The following is a 13,111-nucleotide window of genomic DNA, read 5'->3' on the forward strand; positions in this document are numbered from 1 at the left end:
AGCCATCTGAGAAATGCAAATCAAAACAAGGATGAGATACTACCTTCCAGAGGCACTGATGGCAAAGTCCAAGAAAAGAGAAGATAACAAACACTGGAGAGGGTGATTGGAATCCTCATACACTGCTGGTGCAACTTCAGCAATGTGCAAACACTGTGCAAAGTGGTATGATGTCATGTGACCCAGCAATTGCTTTGCTGGGTCTGTCTATACCCTAAAGGAGTAAAAGCCATAGCGCTGTCAGATATAAGCATTCCTATGTTCACTGCCATGCTGTTCGCAATCTCAGGAAGATGGAAACCACCTCGATGCCCATATCAGAGGAAGAAACGGTGGTACATACACATAATGGAATATTAAGCATTTGCTAAAGAAAAATGACACAACTGTGAAGCACTTCATGGCTTGGATGGACCTGGGGACCATTTTGCTGAGTGAAATTAGTCAAGCACAAAGCACACATATTATGTGAGATCATTGTTATCAATGAAAAACCAAGACAAAGGTTTTCACAGACTTGGGTGGTTATAGGGTAGTGGGAAAAGGGAAGGTGAAGCAATAGGCTAGGAGGTAGACAGGGGTTTACTTCGGTGAAGGGGAAGGTAGAATTCCAAAATGGAAAAGAGAAATGAATTTGGGGCAGGGCAAGCTAGTTGGGAGTTTGATAAGTAGTTTAAGTTGTTGAAAACAAAATTGATGATAGGAACAATAAGCCCTGTCTTAACTCTCAATAAAAAGTTAAAAAACAAAAACAAAACAAAACTCAGGGAGAGCTTGGTCCACATTGGGTAGTGGTGATGGTTGACCCTTTAAGGGAGGTTCGGATCCAGTTTTCCTTATTTGGTGTTTTGTTTTGTCAAATTTGGCATCCGGTCGAATAAAGATATATTACAATGTGTGGCTTTGTTTTCCGTAACAGAATGGTTTTGTAGCATTTGGATGACCTCTTTCTTTAAAGTTCATCAACATAACTCAGCCATGAACTGATCTGAGCCAGGAGTCTTGGGTTGCACGCCTGACGATCTAACAGAAGGGAAAGCCAGTTTAACGTTGCTCTACCAGGTGCCTGCCCGGCTCCAGTCAGTGATCAGGGACCAAACCAGCACTCACGGAGGTGGTCGAGCTTCTGGCTGTGCGGCGTGGCTGAAGATGGTGTGGAGGGCAGAGAGTCAAAGGCCACGTCACTCATGTTCTCATCTCCAGAGTTCTCTGACAGGCGAAATTGTGGGGGGAGGCGGTTCCAAGAGAAGGTTCTTACTCGAGGGCTCCCACATTTTTCCTCTGTTCCCCTCAAGATGGTCTTGGCTGATTGCTGAGGACGTGAATAGGATACTCAGGTCACTTACACACCCGCTGGGGATAATGGGATCTCCCCGATGTTCTCTGCAGCCCAGAGGCCCTTCCAGCCTCAGTCTGGGGGTCAATATAAAATCTCAATGTGGCCAGTGGCAATGAACCCTAAGGTCTCCAAGAAGAGATACCTGGGACATGTGCTCAAAGGCAGCATTCCCCAAAGGGTGGTGCACATTACAGCTCTCGGCTCGGGATGAATCCCAGGGACACCTCCAGAATCCCAAGCTGAACTTTTCCAGCAATCTCTTATAACAGGTCCATGGCATGGGGGAGGAGTTGGGAGTCAGGGTAAGTTGTGCATCTCCTGGACACAGCGAAGTACCCTGAGAATCACATCGAGGGCAACCACCTGTCAACAGAACACACACACACACACACACACACACACACGGCACACTTTCTCTCTTCATCTCTAGTTGCCCGTTCCCTTCACACCAGTCAGAAAATAGCCCACGCTGGGCGGCAGCAGTTGCTTTGTGAGTGGAGACATTCAGGGGGGCTTAGAGAGGAACTCAGCTGGAGGAAAAGAGGGGGCACCTATGGGGTGAGGTCTTCCCAGTCCTGGTATCTTCCATCAACCAGGGCCTGTCATCACACAGAGACACTGGACATGCTGGCTCTGGTGGCTGTGGGGCCCAGCAGTTTGCCCGAGAAAAAGCAGTTGGAGCAGCGTCCCACGAGGCACTCACCAGCAGCTTTGTGCTCTGGTTCACAGCATCCTTCTCTTTGGGCGAGAGGTCGAAGGGTGCAAGTCCCATGCTCTCACAGATCCGGTTGCAGGCATGCGAGTAGAAGAAAAGAGCCATTCCCCGGACACCTGGGGGCAGAGCGGGCATGCTAGTGTCTCTTTGCTGGGTGAGAGGGGAGGGCTCAGCGGTTGGCCCCATAAGCACAGCAGGGGTAGCAGATCTAACAAGAGCTGAACTGGCAGTGGGCAGAACTCCTGGCTCCGATCCCGACCTTGGAAAGGCCACTGTGCCACGTCAGCCAGTTTCCCCGGGTGCCAAAAGAACTCCACAATTTTAGGAAGGAGAACCACGTCCACGGGGGCCCAAGGGGGTGCCAGCAGCTAAGCGTTTAACTTCTGATCTAAAGATTCCCCACCCGGAGGGCCCTCAGAAGACAGGACTTGGGGATCTGCTGCTGAAAGGTCGCAGGCGCGGAAACCCCACGGGTCAGCTCCACTTTGCACATATGGGGGTTTCCGAGTCCGCATGGACTCCAGGGCAACTCACGACACCCATCTCCATGGAAACCAGCTGGCCTTACCACCTACCTAGGTTGCCGTCTCCAAACTCAGTGCCTGTCTCCGTGTGGATCTGCGGGTCGGTATAGAGGTCGCCCACACCCTGGATGTCCACCACAATCAGCTGATGGCCGGAACGCTCAAACGTGAAGTGGCTGAAGGCCTGTGGGGTGTCAGGGAGAAAAACGTGGTTGCATAAGGCCAGGCAGGGGGTTTGGTGGGTGCTGGCTAGCCCCGACTCTGAGGTGCTAGGACATCCCAACTCTGGTTGGGTTATGGGGCTTCCTCCACAAAGAAGAGTTTTATAGAAGGAAAGATGCCAAAAGGAATCCAGAAGGGAGGCTGGTCCTGTGGCCACGTGAGGTCTGCAGGCAGATGGCAGGGCCTGTCTGACTGATGTCCGATGATAGAATCTTCTGCAAAATAGTCCAAGGGGCTTGAGGAACCTTGAAGCCTGACCCTGGGGGTGTGAGACCACTGTGGGCCCCCAAGACCCTCCTGTCTAGGGGCTGAGTCGGGCCAGGCAGGGAGGGGTGGGCAGATCCAGGAGCCTTACCTGGGGTGTCAGGCGGATGTTGTCGTCACGGACAAAGCCCGAGTTGGAGTTGTACTTGATGTACTTGCCCTCGATGTAGTGCTCCAGGTGGAAGAGGGGCTTGCCTGGTCTCTCCTTCAGCTCGATGATGCACATTTGCATGATGTCCACCTGGCGGAGGTAGGAAGGGAGGTCAGATGGTGCCCCTTCTTCCGATGAGAGAGGCAGAGGGGTTGGGATGGGCCAGTCTGCCTGGGGTCCGATTCTGGCTCCATCGCTAACTAGCTGTCCATGTCAGAAGCTACTGACTGTTCCCTAGAAACCACTCTGCCCTTTTCTTTTAGATAAAACCCCCATCCCTGAGTTTAAACTGCCAGATAAGTGTTGGACTGTTGACTGCAAGGCCAGTGGTTCAAACCCACCAGCTGCTGCATAGGAGAAAGATGAGGCTGTCTGCTCCTATAAAGATTTACAGCCTCTGCACTCTGATACAGGGTCGCTATGAGTCGGAACAGACTGAATGGCAGTGAAGACGGTATCATTAATGTCACATCCAACAATGGTTATAGCAGTACACTGATGGGAAGCTGCCAGAAACTCAGGCCAGATTCGACAAGAGCTATCCTTGCTGATGTCATATGAATGCTGGCTGAAAGAAGAGAATACAAGATGGTTACTTGAGTTTTATTGACCATGCAAAAGCATCCAACTGTATGGGCCATAACCAACTATGGATAGCCTTGAGGAAAATGGGAATTCCCAAAGTTAATTGTGCTCATGTGGAACCTGTAGATGGATCCAGAGGCAGTTGTGTAAATAGAACATGAGAATACTACATGGTTTAAAACCAGGAAAGGTAAAATAATCATATTAAAATAAAATAAAATCAGGAAAGGTATGCTCCAGGGTTGAATTCTCTCTCCATACTCTATAGGAGACTTTGATATTCCTTGGAGTCTTTGGGTGGTGCGAACAGATAACGTTTGGCTGCTAACCGAAAGGTTGGGGGTTCGAGTCTACCCAGAGGCACCTTAGAAGAAAGTCCTGGTGATCAAAAAGCAAAACCCAAATGGAGCAAACACATGGAGTCTACATGCTTTACAACAGACTGACATTCCTTGACAAATTTTTAACAAGGCTTATGTGTTTTAATTTTGCACGTAGAAGAAAATAAATACAGACCGGGCACGGTTTGTTAGGCCCTGGGCTGCTAACAGGAAGACCGTTTCAAATGCACCCGGTGGCATCCAGGAGGTAAGGATCTGCTTCCAAAAGGTCACGGCCCTGGCATTCCTGGGGAGCAGTTCTACTCTGCCCACACGGCACCGCCATGACTTGGAATCAACTCAATACCCACCACCACCAACGTGGTCTGTAAAGTGGGGCAGGAAAGACCGGGGACTCTTGGACCCTGTCCTTTTGCTGAAGGAGTCATCATGGTATCCTCTCGCCCTTGCTGCCACCCACAACAAGGGACGAACTAGGTGTGTGCTTCCCAGGAAAACGAGCATCCCAGGATCCGCTCAGCTAAGTGACCAGATGGATTTCCATGGCAGCCGCGGAGGCTAAGATGGGCCCAAACTGAGAACTTCGCCCACATGGCCTCTACCTTAGAAGAACCAGCCTGAGGGGAAGGAGTGGCTAGTGCTGAGGGCTCCCACCCCAAATGCTGGCTCCATGCCTACAAGGAAGTGGCAGGGCCACCTGGTTGGCCAGAGGGATCTCTAGGCGAGGGCAGGGTCCCAACCACAAGTGCAACCACTTCCTCCTGACCAGAGCCGGCTCCTCTCCCTTCGTAAATTCAACTATTACCTACTGAGCACCTAGGCACTGGATACGGCAGTGAACAAACCGATTACGTTGAACACAGGAACGAAACAAGCAAGATGCTTGCAGATAGCATCCATTGTTTGGAAGAAAGGAAAACAGAACCAACCAGAATGATGTGGCAGAGGGTGACTGGGTGGAAGGGGGTCTGGGCTGGTCTCTCTGAGAAGGCCGGAATTGTGTGTGAGAGGAACTAGTTGTTTAACAAGCTGGGAGACAGGCTCGGGCCACAAACAGGGCAAAGGCACCGAGCAGGAACACACTTAGGGAGGAGGACAAAGGAGGCCAGGCTGGAGTGTCCAGAGTTACAGAGGAGGTCACAGACCCCAAGGGTGGGGGCTTTGGCCTCGGGGCCGAGCCTGAGTGTGTTTAATGAAAGGTCATGTAACCGGTAGGTACTAGTCTAATGCTGCTATTGCATGAAGTGTGACTCCCCAAGGAGCCCAGGAGACAGAGCCTTGTATTCAGCAGATGCTCAAAGAGCGGATGAGCTGAACCATGAACTGAAGGCAGAGAGCCAGGCACAGGAAGTTCTGCTTGCCTGGCTGGATCCCGCATCATCCTAGTGCCTCAACTGAAGGAGCCAACTGGGTAGTAGGCTAGACATCTGGCTGGGAGCCCTGGCTCTCACTGCCTGGCTGGGCAAGTCACTTAACCTGACTCTGGGTTCCTCAGAGAGCAAGCATGCATTATTTCTCTCTGCCTAGTGGCCACTCCTTCCTTCTTCGGCTTTTTATTCTGGGGCCATCCTTCCCTCTGTCTCAGCCTGGAAGGTCTCAGGGGAATGACTTTCCCTCCTGGTTTTAAGGATGAGATTACTGCTCAGGCTTACCTAATCTGCATACTTCTTCTGGCCCAAGTGATTGGCTCATCTATAGGCATTTAATGTAATCAGAGCCAATGGAACTCAGTTCTGGGATTCTTATTGGAACGTGTGGGAAAATAGACATTGTCATTCCCAGGAGGTTGCTGAGAGGGCAAGCGGGGAGCCTGTGGCTTCTGGTGGCTGCTTGAGGGTGTCAACCACACAGACGACAACCAAGGCTATCAGGGGAGGAAGATTCTCGGCAAGCTCAGCCTGGCCCCGAATCTAACAGTGCCCATGGCCAGCATTATCATTTTTCGGCGCCATGTGGTGATCAGTTCCCTTTTTTGATTAAGCCAGATTGAGTGGGCTTCTGCCATTTGCAGACAAAAGAGTCCTGAACAAAAGGCCCAGCAGTCCATGGAGATAAGAGCCGTCCAATCTCAGCACTCGGTTTTGAGAATCAATGGTTCTCTGAAGATACAGTGCTTGGCTTGGCACACATAGCTCCATCTCTAGAAGCCTACTTGATTCTGACCTGCGGGGGATCTATTTGTGCCTGAGAATTGTGCTCCACAGCATTCCCAAAAGCGGAGTTTTTAGAAGATGACCAGGTCTTCCTTCTGCGGTACCTCCGGTGGACTTCAACATCCAACCTTGGGGTTAACAGCTAGCAGGTCAACCATCTCCCCCACCCAGGATTCCCCTTGGCTGTTTGTAGCTGTTGCTAAGATGAGAAACAGGGAAGCCTATAGCAGGTGCCCCACCCTTTACCCCTGGCAGTCCCTACACAAGAAGGCGGTGGATAGGGGTACCACATACCTGCTTGGGGGGTTTGTGCCGGTTGTACTCCTCCCCCCAGAGTTTGGCCTCCATCTGTAGACGCACATCCTCAAAGTACACGTCCCTGTCCACTGGCTCGATGTAGCGCTTCGCCACGTAGTTGCAGGTTCCCTTCCACTGCTGGGCATGCAGGAGGTTAGAGAGCTTCTTCCTGTGGAGAGAGGCAGCAGGGGACCATCTGGGGTCCCTGAGGACTTGGGGCTCACTGGGACACCACCCTGGAGAGAAGCGCTCTGCCTGAGTCCGCAGGATAGCATCACCTGCCCGATCTGATCCAGCTCTCACACCTGACGGGACAGGGCCAGGAACAACAGGGCTCCAGGGGACTGGGAAGGTCTTTCTCACTGTCTGGCATCCTTCAAAGGGCCGAGAAGAGGGCTCACGGCTTCACGGCCTATTCCCTTTGACCTCTAAACACCAGAGCTTAGTGGGGCACTCTGTTTTCTGAGAGCTCATTGTCCCAGCCAATCCCAGTGTGTGGCCCCTGGGAGACAGATGGAGAGAAGCTTGGGCTACGGGAAGGTGGAGGCCTCTGTTCCTGCCCCTTAGCTAAAATGTTCCTTGGCCCTAGTTTTTGGAAACCCGGGGAAAGTCTGACCAGGACCCCAGGAAGCAGCCACAGTCACTTACGTCCTAAAGCACTCCCTCATCGCTCCACGGCCGAAGGGCTGAAAGATAACACATAGAGAGTTATCAGTGCCCACCCACAACCCTGATCCAGGAGAAGGTTTTCCTCATGGAGGGTGCTTGCCAAAGGATTTCCCCGGACCTCACCTCCATCCCCAAACCCGTGGGCCCTCCCTCTGGCCAATCCCTACCAATCCAAATCCCGACAGACCATCGGGACTATTTCCATCATCCCCCCCCCCCTGCCCCCCGCCCCAGCTGAGTGGAAGACTAGGGGACAGGGTGAAATGGGAGGAGATGGGGATAGAGCAGGTCAGAGCCTGTTACTGTCACCCAAAGAGGCATAAACGCCCTGCCCCTCAGCACAATGGATAAATAGTATATCTTTTCATTCAAGGGGACACAATACAGCAATGAGAGTGAACAAACTACAGTGGTAGCAAACACAGGGAAGGACCTCACAGGCCCAATGTTAAGCCGAAGAACCTATCTTCAAAATGAAACATACTGAACGGTTCTGACAAACTATTCCGGGGAGATAAACACGGTGCTTAGCCTTGGAGAGGAGGTGGGTCCGAGGGGGGAGGGGCTTTGAGACAGGGTGGTGATGCTGTTTCTTGATCTGGGTGCTGGTAACACAGGTGTGTTAAAACACACCGAGTTCACACTCCTGACATGTGCTCTTTTCTGTGCACATGTTGCATTTCAATAAGAAATATACTTTAGCTTGAGATGGGAGGACTCCCCGAGACAATTGCCCTGAGAGACTGACTCTTCAAAACCTGAAGCAAGACCATGGTCATCTTGTGGCAACGCAGACTCATTGCGACCCTATATGAAACCTGGGGGCAGTGAGTTTCACCCTGCCCTATAGGGTCACTCCGTGGCAGTGAGGATTTGATATTTTCACTGAAATGCAACATCTACACAGAAAAGTGCATGCATCCTAAGTGTGGACTCAGGGTGTTTTAACACCCTTGTATAACCAGCACCCAGACCAAGAAACAGAAATATCAAATTGACTTAAAAACAACAACAAACTACCCGGAAGTACTGTGCTCCTTTCAAAAAAATCACCTACATGAGACTAAATAATTCAACAATTATAAAATATGCATGAAAAGGAAAGGGGGAAACTAGATTAATGGAAGAAAAACAACCAGAATGGAAATAATGAAAATGTTTACAAATCGTGAAGAAGGTAACCAATGACATGTATGGACATGTGTAGAAATGATGTGTATCGAAATTGTTGAGTGGGAACCGAAATTGTTGTGTAAACTTTTGCTGAAAACACAAGGAAATATTACTGTTCTGTAAGAGTAAGTATATATATTTAAAATGTGATAACCAGAATGTGGTCTAGTCATTTGTATACGATGGGCTCTTGTTCAAACTTAAATAGAAATTAAGTTCTGATGCATGCTATGACATGGGTGAACCTCGAATATATCATGCTGAGTGAAGTAAGTCATTCACAAAAAGACAAATATGATATGATGCCACTTATATTAAATACAAGAGGGCTTCAAAAAGTTTATGGAAAAATGGAATGAAAACACAGTGGGGTTCTTCTATAACGCCCCCTTACATGTAGAATTAGCAAAGGAATGAAGCCAAAGTTTATTAGTACTTAGCTAGGGCTGGCGGAGAAGACAACAGGCGGTATTGCTGAAGGGAATCAAGACGATGTAGAGCATTTGGAAGTGGATAGTGGTAAGGATATCATAATGCAACATAATGATGTAATTAAGGTCAAGAAGTTATGCATTTAAAAATGATTGAAATGGCAAGCTTTTGGTTAAATATATTTGAAAAAATGATGGTAACTTTTACTACGTGGGAATTATCGTTTCCCAGTCTGCTTTTTCAAAAGACTGGTTATAGCCGACTGAGTTTAATTTACAGAACAGCAATCCACAGTGGACCGCATATTCGAAACCATGATAGGAAAGGCTCCCGGAACTGAACCACGAACATGAAGTGGGTATGGGCAAGAAGGACACGGGCTGAAGTCTGCCCCCAGGTGGCAGGGCCCTGCTCACCAGAGACGCCATTTTGATCAGGATTTCATCTAGCAGCCACTGCCCTGTGACAGCATTGTACCTGCAGAGACAAGAACCACCAATGGCACAGTGTCCACACATGATGCCATCCCTCACTGGCTAAAGGGCAAAGAGGAATCTGGCCTCTCACTGACCTCAGGATCAAGCTCTGTCCCAGGCGATGAGACCCCACCAAGCCCCTCAGCCAACCTGGTGGATGCTTTCCTCCTCCCAGGCCCTGGCCCACCATGCTGGCCTCCTCCCCATTACCGGTACTGGCAAATTAGCTGACACTCAGCGAATCAAGAACCGGGTAGAGAAGTGAGCAGAAGCAAGATCCCTTCTCCCCCTTCCAAGGACTCCTTGAAGCCTGATACCATATACGCACCGCCTTCCCCACCCCCGCCCAGATCAATTCAATTGCTGACCTGTGACGTGTGGCACACTCTGTGGCAATGTCCTCCAGGTGGAACTCAGCCCAAGGGTCAGGCATGTGCTTGGCCTTCTCAATCGCGTGCTTCCAGGCTTCCTATAGGAGGCAAAGGAGAGCTTTAGACCCAGACCAAGACCCCGGGACAATAAAGCCCAGCCTCCCCCACCCTGCCATTCCCTGGCATCTCCCACTTCTGGGGAGGCAAAACCAAACTCCAACCCACTGCCAGCAAACCAAATATGACTCAGAGTGAGCCATAGGCTAGAATCTGTATGGAAGCAAGCTGACATCTTTGTTTCTGATGGGCTCAATCCACTGACCTTTCAGCCAGTAGCCAAGCATTGTCACGCTCCACCAACAGGGGTCCTTCAGACAGCATCCGTGTGAGGAGACTATCCCCATCTATTGTGCTTCCAAGGAGCACTAATGGCATAGTGCACAAGCACTCCACTGCTAACTGAAAGGTCAAAAGCACAAACCCGCAGCCTGTTCCTCAGGAGAAGAGATCCAGTGATCTGTTTCCACGAGGACTATAGCTTTGGAAACCCTACTGACTTGGAAATGACTTGACAAAAATAGGTTTTTACTATCTTTTCAAGAATACTTCCCGACTATCTGATTCACTCTTAGCATGAGCACAGACCTCCTGGAGGCAGAGTAAATACAACCTAAAAGGCTTGTCATCATTGCCTCTAACAAGTATTCTGGTTGTACTTCTTCCAAGAGGTTTTTTGGTGGTTGTTCCTTCGGCAGTGCATGGTACTGCCAATCTTCTCCAGCACCTTACTTCGCATGCCTGGCTTCTCTTTGGTCTGTCTCACGCAAGGTCCAACTTTCACATGGACAGGAAGCAATTGAAAATACCATGGCTTGGGTCAGGCGCACCTTAGTCCTCAAAATAACATCCCAGCTTTTCAACACTTTAAAGAGGTCTTATGCAGCAGATTTGTCCAATGTAACAATGCCTTTTGATCTCTTGACTGCTGCTTCCATGAGCATTGATTGTGCATCCCAACAAGATGAAATCCTTGACAACTTGAATCATTTCTCTGTTTATCACGATGTTACCTATTAATCCAGTTGTGAGGATTTTGACCTTTACATTGAGTTGTAATCCACCCTGAAGGCTGCAATCCTTGATCCTCAACAGCAAGTGCTTCAAGTCCTCCCCTTTCACCTCTACAGACAGCAGCCTGAGGTCTGACAAGCTGCTCTCGGGTTGAGCAGCCTCTGCCGCTACCTGAGTAAGCAGCAGCCTCTGGTCTGACATCTGACACACAAACTTGTTATTTGTTAGCCTCTACCGCTGTATGAGCAGTTCCTTGAGATAAACCTTTCTGTAAGTATCCATATATAAGCTTCCCCAGTTTTGCTTCTCTAGAGAACTCAGCCTGCACCTCACACTTTCATATGAAGTAGGATGTTTAGTTATGCGCTCTGATAGTGGACAGGTTGTCTCCCAGGAGACATCCAAAGGTCCTGTAGGATGCAATAAAGTTCTTTGTGTATATCTTCCCTCTTTCGAAACTGTTAGCATTCCTGGTGCCCACCCACTAAGTTTTATTTGTTCTTTCTTTACATTTTGTTTTTACTGCTGAGGATGTATGCAGCAAGACAGACACCAACCTGATACTTTCTGCGTACACAATTTAGTGACACTGATCACCTTCATGTTGTAAACCATTTTCATTCTCCTTTTCTAAGTTGTTCGACCTCATTAACCTAAATCCTCTGCTCCTTCATGGTTCCTTTATAATCTTTCAAGTTGCTGTTGTCAGTTTGGTCCCACATAGTTTTTAACAGATCAGTATATCATAGCCCTGATCTAAAAACAATCAATTCTTATGAGGTGGTCCTATTCCACACTAGGAATATTGATCTCATGAAGAGATCACTGAAGATACAGGTGTTACAGCAAAGTGTGGCGAATAAATCAGATGGTGCCTGGCTATGAAAAATAGTAGCATCTGGTCTCTTAAAGGCTTGTCTTACAATAAGCATCCAGCTAAGTGAAGTGTCAGCTAAGTTCATACAGCAGAAGTCCACCAGCTTGTGTGACCCAAGGACTGTAAATGATAAAATCCAAGATGGAAGGAGGGCATGGCATTAGAGCATAAATTCTGAATACCCACTTTACTTACAGAAGGATGTGGGTGACAGTGAAAGCTCAAAATCCATTTGTACAGTCCCTACTTTGATTAAATGGTCTGCTCTGTTTATTGTACTATTATTAAGTTGAGTGTCCTTCATATCTATTAAGTCCAAGTGGTTTATAGTTTATTCAGGTCCTCTGCCCCTTGTTGGTCTTTCTAGATGGTCTCTCCAATATTACAAGTGGTTTACTGAAGTCTCCAACTATTTCTCCCTTCAATTCTATCAATGCTTGTTTTAATATATTTAGGTACCCTGGTATTGGGTACATATGTTTATGACTGTTAAATATTGATTAAGTGACCTTTTTATCACTATGTAATGCCTATCTTTGTGACTTTTCCAAAGCAACAAAGCTACGTGCACTCATGTATGTATAAGAAGTTGCTTTATATCAAGAAATAAATTTATTTCATTTATAGCATAAGGAAGTGGTCTATCCCAGTCCAATTCAAGTCAGATGTTAGCTGACTCTAAGGGGGAGCATAGAGACTCAAAGTGATCTCCAGGGCGGTGTGCTCTATTGATTTCAGAGGACTGGGATGTGGGGCACACAGAGAGGCAGGTAGAGTGCTGACTCTGGAAGCACTCTCTCCTTCTGTAGCAGTTAACAAAGCCTGACAATGAACAAACACCAGGTGGGGGGAGCAGGTGTCACCCTCTGGTCAGGTCCCAGTGGAGGTCTGCTTTGTTGCTATCAGAGTGCTCCCATAGATTGCTGTCCTTGGGTGCAGCCTCCACCTGAGACTGCTGCTTCTCAACCCACAGCAGCCTCAGAGGCCACCCAAATTGATCCCGAGGGAGGGCTCTCCTGTTGATTTCAGAGGCCGGAGCATAGAGAGGCAGGTAGAGCGCTGACTCTGGGACCAGATTCCACGGCAGGGTTTTTTCTGTAGCAATTCACAGTAGGCTTGAAGGGGAGAGTGTCTAGGTGGGGGAGGGCCTGTCATGCTTCAAATGGACCTCCAGGAAGGTTTTTGATACCAAAGCCCCACCTTTAGTATGTGGGCTGTGGGTATAGCCTCCATTACAGGTGCCTGCTTCTTAGTCCTCAGCCCCAATAGGAAGGGAAAGGAAACAGACCTGCGCTGACTCCCCTGAAGTTCTCTCCCTTTGATTTCAAAGCCCTGATCTATGGAGTGTCAGGGAGTGTTTATGATGGAAGCAGATTCCACTAAATAGATCTTCTGCAGCAGTTCCCAGTGGGGGCGGGGGAGGTGCTGGCATACTCCAAACAGACACCCCC

General features: G+C 48.9%; 1 protein-coding gene across 2 annotated transcripts in view; it reads right to left on the reverse strand.

Moving 5' to 3' along the window:
• EEF2K (eukaryotic elongation factor 2 kinase) overlaps nt 1–13,111 on the reverse strand; it is a 59,815-nt gene that overhangs the window by 23,625 nt on the left and 23,079 nt on the right. For both annotated transcript variants that reach the window (XM_045284423.1, XM_004705734.2), the window contains exons 3-10: nt 9,710–9,810; nt 9,282–9,342; nt 7,240–7,277; nt 6,589–6,760; nt 3,156–3,305; nt 2,630–2,762; nt 2,043–2,170; nt 1,111–1,312 (exon numbers count right to left, since the gene is read on the reverse strand). In XM_045284423.1, the coding sequence (XP_045140358.1) occupies nt 1,111–1,312; nt 2,043–2,170; nt 2,630–2,762; nt 3,156–3,305; nt 6,589–6,760; nt 7,240–7,277; nt 9,282–9,342; nt 9,710–9,810 (985 nt within the window). The remainder of the gene's footprint in view (nt 1–1,110; nt 1,313–2,042; nt 2,171–2,629; nt 2,763–3,155; nt 3,306–6,588; nt 6,761–7,239; nt 7,278–9,281; nt 9,343–9,709; nt 9,811–13,111) is intronic.

This window comes from Echinops telfairi, unplaced genomic scaffold, assembly GCF_000313985.2.
Source record: "Echinops telfairi isolate 266 unplaced genomic scaffold, ASM31398v2 ScPeMD7_5;HRSCAF=22, whole genome shotgun sequence".
In the NCBI taxonomy this organism is placed as follows: Eukaryota; Metazoa; Chordata; class Mammalia; order Afrosoricida; family Tenrecidae; genus Echinops; species Echinops telfairi.